The following is a 16,523-nucleotide window of genomic DNA, read 5'->3' on the forward strand; positions in this document are numbered from 1 at the left end:
TCTCCATTCAATAATGGAATAGCGAAGATGGCATGGGAGGTCGTAATGGGAAAACAAAACACATTGTCCCTAATGGCCTCCTATCCCGGGAGAGTTTAAAAAAATTAAATTTATGTAAAACCAAATGAAACACATATTTACAATACTTGAGGGTAAACACACGATGCAGACATGGTGCAGTGGCCTTGCCGATGGAAGCGCTATGTGTCATTAGGTCTCTCTATCACAGTCTGCTGTAATGGAGCCACCACAGTCATCACTCAAAAGTGCATCAGAATTGATCTCCACTCATACAGTATATGGCACAGAGGTGGAACAGAGAGAAAGGAGGCCAAAGGCAACATAGGAAGGGAAGACCTGGATCATCTAAAGGTCGAGCAACCTTTTATTGAACAAAATACACTTTTTCAACAGTTTTAGTTTTGGATAACGTATGAGTATACTTTTCCTCCAGTATTTTTATACCAGACACACACATACATATGCCTTCATCTCCAGTACGTACTAGAGGATAAGTGTGAAAGATGAAAGTGCATAAGAGCGTACTAAACACACATTTCTAGTGGGATTACAAGAGACTACATGTAAGAGAAGTGAAGACGTAGAAATTGTGAGTGAAGCCACAGAAATGAGTGAAATGAAATATTGCAGATGGGAGATCAACAGTCAAAAATGTGAACTTGAGAAAGCACAGTACCAAGAGCCCACAGAAAAGATGCTGTAGATGTGTGTAAGAAGCTGTATGCAAACAGGGAACCATTGTTAAGATACGTTACCATTATACCCATCTGATACCTCATGCATGAGCGTGTGTGTGTGTGCGTGTGGGGGGGGGGTGCAACAGAGCCAGACTACATCTTCATTTTCAGGCTTGTGTCTGACACAAGGTGCTAGGTACCTCTTAGCCAAATGAAAGAGCTAATACAATTCCTCCTCATGACGTACTCTCACCTGTACATTACTTCGGCTGAGGAATAACTAGCGACGGTGATATAGTGAAGATGGAATGGTAGTTTCCATTGGGCTGGGTTATTCAAATGTTCACCCTACTAATGAACATCTCTGTCAAGGACTTATGGGAGGACATTTAAAGTGCCCATTCAATTCTATAATGTAATATGTACACTACAATACATATTCCTCATGTATAAATAAATGTATGTTTAGAATGTCATGGCTATGGTTGTAACACTTTGGACCTCCATAGACACAGTGAGAAATGTTGTGTGTCTAAATGACATGCACAAAAGGTCCGATATCAATGTCTTTATTTCAAATAAAATGTGCATAGATTTCACGTACAACCGTTCAATTTTTTTTTTTTTTATGTGCCAGTGAACTGCATTTGGCTCTGCAAAAATGAACACAAATACTCTTAATCATTTGCAGATTCTTCCACGTCAAGGTAAAATGAGTAGTTTGGAGACTTGATTTAAAATACACAATTAGATACATTGGATATAAAAGTAAAAGCAAATACAGTTAGATACCTTGGCACACCCAGTAACATATTTCTGATGTGAGTTTTTAAATGAGTGTAGTTAGATGCAAGTCATTTCTAAATGTACTAATTTAAAACGATGATTTAAGATTAAGCAATATAAAATGATCAATTTTTCAAAAGTATTTTCTTTCTTGACTAAGTTTAATTGTCTCAGATTCACTTTCCAATCCAATGAGTTAGTAAATGCATTATTAAAACAAGTTTAATACAAGATTTTATTTGAACCTTAAATAGATTATATCAATATGGTTTATATAAAAGAATATGGTTAGTTATTTTATTAATCAAAATACATATACACAGCATCAATTTTTTATTATGATTAAATACATCCAATTCCTTTCTATTGATTTCAAGTCTCCCTTTACTTGATTTACATTTAAATTTCTTGAAACTTGATTTACAGTGTGTTTCGAATGATATTCAAACTGATAGTGAATAGTGCTTTAGGCTATACTTTTCCTCTTTCCTTTATCAAGTCCTCTGGAGCAACTTGTTTTGCACCTCATAAGCCTAGAGTACAATTGTACTCAAGGCGCCTTCCTTCTCTCCCTCCTCACTTGTTCTCCTTGACCAGTCGCTCCACCTCCTTCATGAGCCGTAGGCAGAGTTCATCCTGCCAGGGCAGGGCTACACACTGTACGGCCACAGGCAGGCCCTCAGCACCGGTCACTGCCTGCAGACACACGCACACAGAGTTCACACACAAAGCCTCTACTGTGTTGAGTAGGCCACTGCCTCCCTCTACTGGTCACATTTAGATTCACACACAAACTTTCACTGGGAACTAGTGTCATGTCTCTGGCCTAGGCCAGACCGGGTTCTAGTCTGTGTCTTCCAGGTCCTGTCATTCATTCCACTCCTTCACTCCCTCCCGGTAACTCAACTCACCTGCAGCTCATTCCCTCATCAACACCACAGATCTGAATCCCCGGATTGTCATCCACTACTCGCCAGTTTGTTGAATCACTGACCCCACGTCTGTGTTCCTGGCTTTACGTGTTTCTGACAAGTCTACGCCTGTGTTTGCGCTGACCTTTGTTTCAGTTCTACCACCGGATCACTGCTTCTGGTCCTCCAGTCCTCCTACCGGTACCCCGCTCCAACATCCACCAGCTACCCTCAACCGTTCGCCCCATCTCTCTCAAATAAAGTCTGCACACATCCAGAACCTTGTGTGTCGTGCGTTTGGGTCCTCAGTACAGCCTTGACAACTAGTCTCTGAACCCGTCGTTTAGATTGAGGCAATGGAAAAACTAAGCAAGGTGAGGTCAAATATCTGGTCAGCATAAATAATTAATGCTTTTGGCAGTCCAACTATTTGTTTCATTTTTATAATGTAACCTTTATTTAACCAGGCATTAAGAAAAAAATCTTATTTACAATATATGTAAATATCAGCCTGGCCAGTGGCAAAAGTCACCTGGGGTGAAAGGGGAAGAAAGATGCAAAATAAAACTTGTAAAACAAGGATGTTTTGAAAGATAAAACCAGACCTTTACAAATTGTTTGTCCCAAGGATCACCAAAGTGCCCCTTGTAGCGTTTGAGCTCTTGTTCATCCTCAGCAGTGACTGTAGACACCGGTACAGTCCCAGCTGGGAAATTGATTAGATTGTAGATAATAGTGTAGGATACTGCACCTGAAAGACAGAGAGAGAAAGAAAATGATTGATTTGTTCAAACATACTCACATGACTATTTCAGCATCAGTTCACTACACATTGGCACAATGACCAAAGGATTTATGCTAAGGCAAGTGGTTTGAAGTACACAATTAAACAATTCCCTTTGGACTACGCCATTTTGTAACTCCTTGCTAGCGTCCCATCTCAGGTAATGAAAAGTCCCCTGTTAACACTGTGCACTAAACAGCAAAGAGAGGAATGAAATACCGTACATGTGAGCTTCCCACAGTTGAAAAAGTTGTAGGCCGGTCCTAGCATTGGGCAGAGCAACACGTCCATCTCACACTTCCTCCACTCAGCTATCATTTCTTGGGTGTAGTCCTTTGTGACAGACAATAAACTGCATTACCCAAAGCACTACATCTCAATGTCCAAATGTTTCAAATGTAGCACAGAGCCCTTTGCCAACTTGACGTGAAGTTAGCGGTTAGTGGTCAAAGGCTCACAGAGATTACTACAGTATGCTACTAAGGTTTATACTGATTAATATTTACCTCTATAGCAGCCTGGGTTTTCCACATGTCCTGTACAGAGCTGTTACAAGGAGTGGCAAGTCATTTATGATGGTTATTTCTTGTATACACACTGGCACATGCAGTGGCGTTTTTATATGTAAAAAATTGGTGGGGCAAAAAACATTTCAAGATATAGGATACCAGTAAGCTACAAAAGTCCCTCTTGCTACTGATGTGTTTATTTAACATGTCAACAAACAGCGTGGCCCCACACAACACTTTTAACGACAGAGCGGCTTGCTTCTACCAGGAGTTGTAGTACACAAACTGGAGAGAGAGACCTTCTTGTGTAATTGCTCTCCTTGTCTCTCACACACATGTAAAATTACCACTGTCATATTTACAAACCTAAATTAGGAATGCAACCAAGCTCAGAACCAATGTGCCTACAGGGCCATGCGCAAACAGCAATGAGCTCAACACAACAGGAAGGCCACAACGAAGCAGAAATACAACTTTTTAGGGATACAGATCCATTCTATGACAACAACCAGATAAGCATGGACACACTGACACGTCATCAACTTTATCTATCGATCCAGCCCCATAATATGACCAATGCACGGACCAGCGCCACAAAGGCAGGATGATAAAATATGCTTTCACTCACCAAGGCTGAGAGCTCACTTGAAGAGAAAGGTGCCTTCTTTTGTATGCTAACTAGACTAACCGTTTTTCTTTTTCTTCAAAAACCACTCCACGTTAAACCTGCGGTAACTTTTACCAGCAGATTGAGCGATGACAATATCGTGGCTGATGGGCACCACTTAAGCTGCTTTACTTCAACTTTCTCCTCCAAATTAAGGGTTTATAGGGTATATAACCGGTGCTCAAGTATGAAATCCTCTTTATTCATTTTCTCAAGTTATCTGGCGTTTGTGAAGCTAACAACAAAGGCGCTGCAAGGAGAGCTACTAACTGAGCAGATAGCAGTTTGTTGCTTATTCTTATTTTAATTAGTCAGGCTGACACCATAACAACATTGAACTTGTGTGTTACGCAGTACCTATGGTGAAAAGACAAATAAAGAGAACCTAAACTTGTTAGTCCACTGTGTGTGATCGAGGTTGTCAATGTTGCAAGATGTTGATTCTCACCTAACACCACAAGTAGCTCCCAGAGAGTCAGCTACTCGAGGAAACTAGAGGAGAATGCAAAGATTTTTACTTGCAGTAATGTCCAAACTCGCAGAGAAATTATCTGCATAGGCACTGAAAATTAATGTAATATGTGGAAAACACTTCCAAACCAATTCATTATAATCAAATGTTGCTAAAGCCAGAGATGCCTGAATCTCCATCTTTGTACCCGGCGTGAGAAGTGAGCACCTACCACAGGTTTCAGGAGAACAGAGAGGATCTTTTTCACAGTGTGGGGTAGATTGTATGTGACAGTCTGTGGTCTCAAGCAAGGGTCTACTGGACCACCCTTCCTAAAATAACACAAAACACAGGTCATTAGAATGACACTTGACAACCATTTTTTGTTTTACGTCAACGTAAAACATTCCACTTTTGTAGAAAAGTATTGTTGGCAAACACTGTTGTCGTGATTCTGTTTGGTTGTTCAGTCAGAATCGTTTTTAATAATCTCGGTGGGGAATTTGACCCACTCACAAGTGGCTTAGCAGGGTTTTGGCTCCGTCTCCAAGGACACCTTTGATAACAAGCTCATGCATGGCATAGCTCAACCTGGGAACACTGAAAGGCACCAACTACACACACATTGTGTGTGAGAGAGAGGGAGAGAGAGAGAGAGAGAGTGAGGGACCGCAAAGAAGACAAATATGAACATGATCTTTGCTATATTGAATTCTTAGATAGAAAGATATGTATTAAAGTAATAGTAAAACGATGAGGTAAAGACCCATGAAGTGGGTGCATATGTTTACCTAATTAAGTGTGTGTGCAATACAGCAGAGACATTAGACCCAGGGTGAAGTGGGTGAGTCAAGTGCTCAGGGCTCCCATCTGGTTGTTTTCCATGATTTTAAAATAATGTTAAAGTTTACAAGTAAGACTATCTTGCACAAAATTGAACCTATAGGTCCCTTGATCGAAGAAAAGCAGCTACCCTAACAGACAGAAAGACAGTGTATCACATACTATATAAAGGTTTATGGTGATTTAGGAAACCCTGCCAAGTGCTATGAACATTAAACTACCTTTGATAAGTTAAGGCATGCCTAACTGAGGATTGACTTGGTGCCATAAACTGGTGTGAGATACAACAGTGATTATTGTGTGGATTAGTGATAAGATTTACAGTTGAATCTTAAAATGCCAGTCTTGAAAAAGTTCAGGAGTAACAAACATTGACTTCAAAGACCAATTCAAACATACAACTTGTTGTTGTATGTTAACCCTGCATTAAGCAGTGGCATGGAGACTGTAGACTCGAGTGGCAGGGTTGTGGTGAGACGTACCGTGTGGCCAGCTCTCTCTAACAGGGCCTTGGTCTCCCTCAGGCCTCGTTTCATGCTAGGAGATGGCATTTGGTAGCCATCGCTTTCAAAGTAACCAATCTTCATGGGCTTGGAACATGTGTACACCTGAAATAAGCATTTCATTACATGTCTGAGATAGTGGTGAAGATAAGAAAGTCTGTAATTAGTGAAAAGCCTCCTTATGCAGTGCATGAGCATGCATTCAATCATTATTACCCTTTATTGAATAATGATGTATAGCATAGATGTTCAATTAATGGTCACATTTTATATTGAATTCTCCATTTATCATACTTTCTTAATTATCTGTAATAATAATATCTTAATAATCATTCGTTATGTTATCATGCTTCTTTCTTTACATTTTCTTTTCTTTCTGACTTTCAAAAGAAAGTATGATGCTAGGTTTTTTCTATTGTCTTGTAGTATATTCTCTCTCTGCATTTAGTGTCTCGATTATAAACTAAACTGGAGTGAAACCTTATCTGACAGACATATCTAGTCAGATAGGCAGCAGTAAAGTGTTTGCTTTGAGTAATGTAAAACTGCATCGGTTGGACAACTTAGAAGACCTGAAGTCAACCCAGGTCTTGCCAATCTAGCGATTGCCCGATCACGTAAAAGGGATGGTGTTTGCACCATATAACCAATCATAAACATGGTCATGCCCGTTCAATGGCGTTTCGCTAGAAGAGTTTGTTGGAAGCTGAAAATCCTTATCATTGCAAGTCCAATTCAAATACTTGCAAGGATGCATGTTTATGTTCTGGAGGATGTTTCAGATTTCCTTTCTCAAATCAGTCAGCCCTTCAATCACTTGAATTTGGAAAGCCATTACAATCAGGGTATCACAGAGGTTTTAAAACTAAAAAAAGACACTACATTATTTCCCTGGAGACAGGTGTATTGTTGAACTCACATTTTGAGAGAATTTTGGAATGGTATTTAAATGTCACGTTTTGACTAACCTTCCCTGAGGTTGGAGTATGCCTGAATGTGTTTCAGCCCATCTAACCCATATTACATTATTTGTGTAATATTGCATTGAAGGATGGTAAGCAACCCATATAAAAACCATTAGGAGCACACCTTCTGGTTAAATGGGATGGGTGGCACAGTGGGGTCCAGTTTGAACAAGTGATCACACAGCAGAGCCTGCATACATAGAGCCAGGCTGTCAACATCTCGCGCCATTGGCCCCGTGGAGGACAACACTACGGACAGGTACAACACAATACACTGTTAGGTCATCACAATGCCCTAAAGCACTAAACAGCTAAAAGACTGGTCAATGGGGTTTGAGTCTCATATCACCTTACCCGCCTTCTGGCCTTTGCTGCAGGAGGTAACACCTTGACCGCTGCAAAGATATTAGATAATATCTAAGCCAAAGATGAACCAAGAAGAGGCCAATACTACGAATCAAGTTCAGCATACCCAGGATATCTTTTCATTAGCTGGCTAAATCAATCCGGGTTAACCCAATCTAACTATGAGTGTGTTCAATTGAAAGGGGTGGTGTTTTCACCATATGACCAATTGCAAACATGGACAAGTCTACCAGAGCTGCACATTTTACACAAAATGAGCAAACTATAATATAAAACAAATAAGAATAAATTATAAATATAACCCAGGCTTAAACCAACACAGTTGCTGCTGGCAAAGGCAGGAAGTAGTAATAATGGTTTATTTATTGAGAAATTTGTATCACTACAGTCGCAGCCCAAAAGGCTGAATTGGTGTTGTGATGTAACAATATAAAATAATGTACAAGATCAATATACCAAACAGGCAAATCTTTAAAAATACTTATCAGAGTGGCAGGTACATCGATATACATATATACATAGTATTGACCAGCGAGTTCTTAAAGCAGAAATATAAAAGGAAGGAAGGAAATCTGGCAGATTTCTGACTGTGTGACTGCTTAAGTTTGGCTCATCGATATCACTGTCCCATCATTAAGGCACGAGTAGGTCTGACATTAATTACAATAGTGTATTTCATTAAATTTATGAGTTGCTTAGATATGTTCTTATGGTGTGTAAGACAAGACCATTTGCATGGCAATGTTAAACAGTCTTGGGAGCAAATAAAGATACCGGTAAGTACGTATAATTGTACTGGCAAATCTTTAAGGACAACAAGTACAGGGCTTTAGTGCTTTATTCAGTTTCTGTTTTGGGATGATATCGGTACACAAAGATACTCATCAGAGAAAGCCAATGGGTTTTGTATGTTTCTATAAACTCTGCCTTCCTATTCGCACAACAAATTTACCGTATGTTCTAGGAATGCGTATCTTCTAGGAATAGTGATGACCTCACAAAATCAAACCCTGCTTGGTAGTACAATCACATGTACAATCAATCACATGTCCAACACAACTCCAGTTGTGAGTCTAAAGGTCATACAAGTCAGGAGATTATGTAAACATGTCTTGTGAATCCATACATCATAAAGTACGCGCAGTTACGACCATGTTGAAATGTAACCTTTTGGAACCTGACTCTTAACAGACATACTCACCTCAGCCTATTTGTTGTGGGCTTGAAACCGCAGATGCCACAGAAGGATGATGGGATACGGATGCTGCCCCCAATGTCAGTGCCCAATCCCAGTACAGAACCTCCACCTCCAATCAGAGCCCCCTCACCCCCAGAGGAACCACCCGAAGTCTTCAGAGAATTGTGCGGGTTCACAGTCTGCCCAAAAATGGGATTGCTGCAGTCATAACTAGATAAAAAGGAGAGGAGAAAGGACTTGGGTCATATAAGTTCTAAGTAAGGCCAAGATGTTCTTATGATGGTTAAAATACAAGATGCCATGTTCTACAAGTACATAGTAATCATTTATAATTAGTCTGTTATTCCATTGCTGAGCGTTAAAGATTATTTGGCAAGAAAAAAAAAATGGTTTCGTATTACTTTAGAAGGCCTTGGGGAATGTTGGTTTTGGCAAAGGGAATGGCTCCCTGTTTCTTCAGAACCTTCACTAACACACTGTCCTCTGGAACAGGCTGGTCCAATTTACAGAGCACACCACATGAGGAGTCATGACCCTGTATACACAGAAAAATATTAACTTATTAGGTTGACCACCTTCCCTAGGTTATGAGGATATCTTCTTGAAACCACCACAGCTTCCACAGGGAAGGAAACACCATGTCAACTTAGTCTAAATGTAGGTACCTTGAATCCCAAATTGTCTTTGATGCTGATGGGGACACCATAAAGAAGACCTTCCTTGCAGCAACCAATATTTTTGAGCTGGTCAAAACTTTCCAGTAGAATCTCAGTGCAACAGTTGAGCCTCTTATTCACCTCCAAGGTCTGTTTGGAAAGTGTAAAGTGAATGATCAGCTTTCTCTCCTCACCTAATGTGGTAGAAGGGAGTCAGATGGCTGAGCGGTGAAGGAGTCGGGCGAGTAATCAGAAGGTTGCCGGATCGATTCCCCGCCGTGCCAAATGACATTGTGTCTTTGGGCAAGGCACTTCACCCTACTTGCCTCGGGGAGAATGTACTTAGTGTAAGTCGCTCTGGATAAGAGCGTCTGCTAAATGACTAAATGTAAATGTAGGAGGGGGATGGGGGTAACTTTTGCAATTTTGTCAGCACATGTTAGTCAGTTTAGGCTAACTAAAAGAGTACAGTTTGCACAGGCCACATTTGCCTATAAGTCAGTAAGTCACCCTGAACTGTGTTTCTACTCTGGTAACACTATTTTACGCACACTTCGAAGTAATTTCAGAAAAGTTTGATCATTTCACAAACGTTATTAAATTGCTGAGATGGGTATAACCTACCTTTTCCATGTAGGAGTGGAACACAGTTTCAGGACTGAGAGAGCCATCTTTTAGTTTCTTGATTAACTCAGCCAGGGGCAAGGAAAGGATATGAGAAGTGTCTGTGACAGAGTGCTGCAAAAATAAATAGGATATAGGATTTTCTATTACATTGACTGTAAATTAAGTGTTCACACACCCTTTCAAACATTTTACAATTTTCTACTTTATTTAACGCACATATTGTACACACAATACCCCATACTGTAGGGCCGTCCCCGATTAAGATTTTGTTTGCTCGACCAAGATTCGACTCAACACTTGTGAAAATCGACTAATCAAAATGAGAAACTTACCAAAAAAAAAAAAAAAAAGTCACAATGTTTTTCATTAAATCATTTTGTGTGATATTTTACATCACTTAAGACATAATCTGAAACAAATACCTACGTAAGAAGGGTGATTGACAACTAGACAAATGAACAAACATTTTCCCGATTTCTATGCCATTTTGCATTAGGATTAATAACACCAACTGTAGACAAAGTATAGTAGAGTTTGTAGTTAGGCTAACAGCTACAATTGGCTCATGTGCTGTGTGCACACAAAACAACCACAGATTAACAAAGGGGAAAACAGTAACACCTTTTTTTAAATTCTAATATATTTTTTGAGTTGCTTTATTAGTGTGAAATAATTAAGTAATAAAGTACGAGAGGCAGTACTTTATCGTCAATAAAGTATGTGTTCGAGGAACTGCACTCCCCTGGATTATAAAAAGGACACTTGCGATATATTAACTTTGCAGAACGCCCGGTTCTTGAAATAATTGTGGGAAACCTGCTTTCCTAAAATCCCATTCTAAAAAATACACAGACACACAGAGATGTTTTTAGCCAAAGGGGGAGAGAAGGGTTGAGAGGGTTGCGACTGTTCCTTGCTGAGTTGAGCCAATGTCAAAACAATATGTATTATACATTTATTGTTAAATAACTGTATTTATAAATAATAAATACATGTAATTTTTTATACAGTGAAATGTGTGATTTAGCAGGGGTTTTAACCAGTGGCACCCCCAGAATTTAATAGAGGTGGCCAGATGGGGCCACTAAAAATGGGGCCACCAGATGGGGTGGCACACCAAAACCAAAAGCCATAACTGAATTTCAGGAATTGTATCATGCTATTGTTGACAGGTTATTCTTAACATTCGGGGCTTAACCCAAATTTAACATAGGACCTTGAGTAGACTTTATTTGACCTCAGCTAGGGACATCAGCAAAGAAAGCGAGCCTTGTATACCTTTAAAACGTCACTAACATCATGTTCATTAACATAAAATATATGAAATTGTTACAATTAACATAACATTAAATGAAGCCAATCCCTTGAATTCACAGACTGCATAAGACGGATATTACAAACCAAAGGAAAAACTCAAGTAGCCTAGCACTCAAAACAATTAATCTTTCACACAGTGAACTCCCCCAATATCTTATTATTGCTTTTGGCTAATTGAAGGACTAAAAGAAAGTAGGTAGCAGTTTAGAACTGTTTCCGCAAGTTCGTCAGGTTCATTAGGTTAACTTTGTTTGCAAATAAGAGAACCCCGGATGTTATTTGCGATCGAGAATCACAGATACACTCAAAAGATTTGGGGCTGCAATCCCGGCCAAAATGGCTGGCGACACTACTGTTGGAGACACAGTGGATAAATGTTTTTAGATACACACCTGGCCCAACAACCAAGGCTCTGTATCCGTGTCACATTCTCATTAGGAGCCAGAGATGGGAAGTAACCAAATACTTTGTTCTGGTATCGGTACTTTACATCACTATTTATTTTCCATGCTTTTTACTTTCACCCCTTAAATTTTTCACCCAGATATCTGTACTTTCTACTTCTTACATTTTCAAATCTGGCTTGTTACTTTTTTACTGGTTTTAATCTGTATTTGGTGGCATGATAAATAGAATTTATTGACATTGCATGCGCGCCTTTTTTCATTCACGCACAACAAACGTAAGCTATTTGAAGCTACTATGAAGCAAGGCAGAAGAAAACAAGAATGCTTGACGTTATGGGTGAAACAGAGGGAGTTGGCAATGTCAACATGACTGAGAAGAGACACTGCTGATCACGCATGGCTATATGTGAGGGAGGTGTTGGAATCTGTTGCCATCAAAAAGGATTCCTGGCGAATGCGCTGTGTAGTGTCTTCTTGTATCAATGTATTATGTGAGGTTTGGGTTGCCAACTGTCCTAGCCGGACGTCCCTCATATTGGCCCTAATTAATTTGTCCCGATACGTGACCTCCCTTGTACCGTTTATTGACTGCTACGTTGATATAACCACTGACTGACAAGCCACAACAGCAGCAGTGCTGATCAAGGACCGGATCCTACACAGATTTATATGCACCTCATTTGGAACAAAAACGAATTGTCAGTGTTGTGTTTTGTGTGTTTTGTTACTGTGGTTCTCTTGCCACCAAACTCTCTTTCTGCTGTTCCAGCTGAGTTCCAGACCTTTGCCCTAAACCATCCAGAGTACGCCAAACTTTTCACCAACTACCTGGAGCTCCAGCGGCACCAGGCACTCCAGGCGGTAGACGCTGACAATCTAGACCCTCCATCGGCCAATCATTTAATCCCTGGGAACAACCAGGAAGACAGCACGTCTGACAAGAAGGACGATTGACATTGAGACTTGAATGCATGTTGCTGCGATGACCCAATGCACTGGACACGGAAGTAGGGCTGCATGACTATGGCCAAAATGATAATCACGATTATTTTGATCAATATTGAGATTACGATTAATTATCACAATTATTTGTTGATTTTAACCAAAACAAATGTTATTGTCATATAGGCTAATTATAACTGCCTTCACATTCATATTGTGCTACATTCCTGCTAATTTCCAAATATGTGCATACAAATAAAATAAGTCCTCTTATTCACCAAAATTCAGTGCATCTCCTCAAAGAACAAATTAAAATAAAGAAAAAAACAATAAAGAACATTTAGCAATACTTCAACAGGGCACTATTTTCCATTTTACAATATATAAATATATTTTAGGAAGCAAAAAAAAACATTTAAACTACTATGACTGGAATGACACGAGGCTTCTCTCTCTCCCCCCCCCCCCCCCCCCAACACACACACACACACCCCCACTCTTCCTTCCCCCGAAGCCCAGGACGCTATCAGGAAGCGCGATATGCACCTGTCTCTACCAGAAATGACCATTGTATAGTCTCTCACCCGCTTTAACTACAAAATCATCGATTTCCGGGAGATTGAACAGCGTTTGCGGGCGTCAGGGAGCCGCTATTGAAATGCGGGAGACTCCCTGAACTTCCGGGATACTTGGGGTGTCTGGTGATGGATGTATGTAGGCTACTTTCCCCCTGTCTTTTAAGGGGGTAGTGGTGGGGGGGACATTTTGGGACACACGATGTAGTATAGCTCCGGTAGTAGTAACTGGAATCAGCGTGGTTGTGAATGACCTTCAATTGACCACCACATCAGATCTACAATGAACAAATGCAGCACAGTCGCTATTTTGTTCCACGTCAAACGTCATCATGCAAATATGATACAGCAGCACAAAACATGTTATGCGTAACCTTAACCCTGCGTCGATGTTGTGATCGTCATTTGAATGTGACCACATAAAACGTAAAAATAGCAGTATAGGGTTTTCAAATTAGTTTCAACACATTGTTGAACACAGTATCAAAGCCTGTTTAAGGAGAGCCTTGCCACTCCCTATTAAGGCCCATTGTACCGAATTTGACTGCAGTTCCACCAAAGTTCCACTGGGGGTGATCGCGAGCGAGTGCATGTTGAATGGGAGTCTATGGAGCTTAACGGCTAAATTAGTCTCTTTCGCCTGATTGTCGTTGAGAAATCTCAGATTTGATGGTAGTTTTTGCATGTTCAACATGGATTATAGGTCGAAAGTTGAATGAACGAGTACTTATGTCCTTTTGATTTCTTACAGGGTGAGTCGTTGTTGCCCATAACACGCTAGCATTCTGCTAATGAATGCTGATTGGTTAGTGAAGGACTGATACGACCACAGCTCCCGCTTGATGGCATCCGAAGCGGAATCAGAATGTCAGAGCATTAGCAACATTAGCAACAACATTAGCAAGCCAAAACTCTTTCTAGCATGTGTATTGACAGGGAGAGCCTAACAGTGCGTTCACACTGCAGCGACGCAATGCCAGCGACAACACGTTTTCCATTCATTTTCTATGGAGCCAGGCGAATCGCTTGCGTGGTGCATTGTGGGTAGCGAGGCGACGTGACAGAGTTGAGATTTTCACAACTTTATGTAAATGAGGAGCGATTTTCTCTAGATGGCCAATCGGAGTGTTTTCTTGTTTCTCTTAACGTAGCAACCATGGCAAACATTTCTAGCTTTCTAGGTGGAGGAGAATAGCCTGTCTGCCAGCCCAACTTCTCCCCGCCCACAAAAAAATTTGGTCGGGAAGTTGGGTCTGGAGGGTCTCGTATTGGGGAACAACTACAGAAAACCAGAATCTGGGCGTACCAATGAAATTAGCCAGGGCGGGCTTTATACGATGATGGACAGATGATCAACAGTAACGTATTCACCCACGTCACAAAAGAGCGCTTAAGTTGAATTCGTTTTGAACAAACAACATATTACGTTGCTCTGATTGGTTGTAGGTCTAGCCAATTGAGCGAAGAGGCATTTGTTTTCCAGGCTCGTTTGAAACACGCCCCGTAGTCAAATCCCAACGGAGAGTTCTCAGACTCATATTCTGACTAGAATTATGAGTATGACAACGTCAGGCTAGGAGGATAAACTAATCGTTTGTGTGGCTGCTTACCCAGTCCTGTACCATATATAGTTGTATTCGTACAGAGATGTTAATTTAAAAAAAAACGAAGCATGGTGCAAGGTTGCCGAAGTTGTTGGTGCTTGTACTTTCTAATTCAGTTTACTGACTTTACGTAACTTCGTTCTGTGGTAACTACTGTAGCTAGCTAGCTAGCTAGCCCGGCTGGAACTCCCTATCGTATCGACAGATTAGCAGACTTTGAGTAATATAATAAAACGTTTTATACACATGTCAACGTGTATGTCTATTAAACAGTTTTGTATTTTGTATACAAGTTGTATTTTGATCGATGCTGCGAGTACGTAAACCGAGTCTGCACACTTGGCCATTACAACTACAACAGTGACTTTAGAGAACTACATTCTAAATGAATCTGTTTGAAACGCCTCCGAGCGTGGTGAACTGTGGGAAGGCGAGCGATGGCAAGCAATTCGCGTTGCTGCAGTGTGAACGCACCGTAACCTGTCAGCTGTGTTGTCGATGCCCTGAGAGAAAAAAGTAAGTGACCAGAGCTTGCCGTAAAGCAGTAGTTCTGGTCGTACGATGTGTATGACGTCAATGACATTTTCAAAAGCTTTTTAGAACAGAAAAGCGACTTTAAAACAATCTAACAGCCAGCAGTGTGTATTATTTTTGCCTCCCCTTTCGAATTCAGAATTCAAATCACTAGACAAAAAATTATATCCTGAGAAAAGTGTATTTTGAGGGGTACCGCTCCATAGACCTCAATTCATTCTGCACTCGCTCGTTAGCGCCCTCACATGGAACTTCAACCAGTTCAGAACCAGGAAGTTTCCCGAGAGTGGCAGTTCACTCTATATTAGACATTCTCTGACAGTATGTTGACTACTATATGGCTGCTAGCTAGCTTTACTGCTATATAATTTGCATTACCGAATCTTTGAACTGACGGACTGCATACGCTGCCCGTTGTATCGTCGCATCTCTTCTGGTTCTTGCATTCTGAATTTTCTTCTTTATTTGCTGATGCCGGTACCATTTAAACAAAATGACCATGGCACTTGTTCCACATGTTGTAGCAGTCAGAATCGCTGTCCAGCTCGTCTCCACTCCAAACAGTAGGCCTACATGTCTGTTTTCCATATTGCGATAGAGATAGCTCTATCGTAGCCTATACTTTAATGACGACGTAGCGAGTCCTCAGCTGCAGACAGTACAGTAGGCCTCGTGTAGCAGACCACTAGTTTTATGTTAACGCTAGGGGTGTACACAGTATAGTTACACAGTAACCATAGCCATAACTTGATTCGACAAGTGTGTGACTTGTGTGACGTCTTGTCCTGCAGTGTGACTGTCTCACCGGGGGACGTTTCAGCCTTTTTGTCTGTTCATGATCATACTATAACTAACTAACCTGTCTAACCTGAGGAGCTAGCAAGATACATTTGCATACATTTCCATAATTGTCGTTTAATACAGGTTTTTGCTAAAAATATACTTAAGGGGGGTGACACCCAAGGACAACACAACTTAACGCTTTCAATGGTCTCAAAAATGTTTCACATTTGATCAATTCTGAGATCAAAACTCTTAACATGAAGATGACAGGGGCTTCACAAAGTTCTTCCGTAACATGACCTTGAATAGGATCCTTCAACTTCAATTATTTTTTAAATTATTGCATCGTGCTTGAAACAGTCATGACATAGGACAATTTTGAGATTTGGCAAAAAAA

General features: G+C 40.5%; 1 protein-coding gene across 1 annotated transcript; it reads right to left on the reverse strand.

Annotated features, from left to right (window-relative positions):
- Positions 1-1,257: 1,257 nt before the first annotated feature.
- faah (fatty acid amide hydrolase) lies at positions 1,258-16,130 on the reverse strand. The gene is made up of 15 exons (XM_084692601.1): positions 15,722-16,130; positions 9,962-10,075; positions 9,347-9,487; positions 9,083-9,216; positions 8,685-8,891; positions 7,472-7,512; positions 7,242-7,366; positions 6,132-6,257; positions 5,323-5,420; positions 5,039-5,138; positions 4,804-4,847; positions 3,686-3,725; positions 3,404-3,512; positions 3,001-3,146; positions 1,258-2,180 (listed from the first exon to the last, which is right to left on the reverse strand). The coding sequence occupies exons 1-15, from the start codon at positions 15,929-15,931 to the stop codon at positions 2,061-2,063; spliced, it is 1,755 nt and encodes a 584-aa protein (XP_084548727.1). The 5' UTR covers positions 15,932-16,130; the 3' UTR covers positions 1,258-2,060.
- Positions 16,131-16,523: the final 393 nt, after the last annotated feature.

The sequence above is a fragment of the Hypomesus nipponensis genome, chromosome 26, assembly GCF_054491055.1.
Source record: "Hypomesus nipponensis isolate SF chromosome 26, ASM5449105v1, whole genome shotgun sequence".
Classification (NCBI taxonomy): Eukaryota; Metazoa; Chordata; class Actinopteri; order Osmeriformes; family Osmeridae; genus Hypomesus; species Hypomesus nipponensis.

What these genes read in the sequence shown, in the direction of transcription:
- faah (XM_084692601.1), bottom strand. Translation starts at nt 15,931, where the DNA reads ATGGAAAACAGACATGTAGGCCTACTGTTTGGAGTGGAGACGAGCTGG. An exon ending in AAGACAATTTGGGATTCAAG is followed by an intron (nt 9,217 to 9,346) that starts GTACCTACATTT and finishes CTGTGTATACAG; the next exon opens with GGTCATGACTCCTCATGTGG. An exon ending in CTGTTCTCCTGAAACCTGTG is followed by an intron (nt 4,848 to 5,038) that starts GTAGGTGCTCAC and finishes ATTCTCCTCTAG; the next exon opens with TTTCCTCGAGTAGCTGACTC.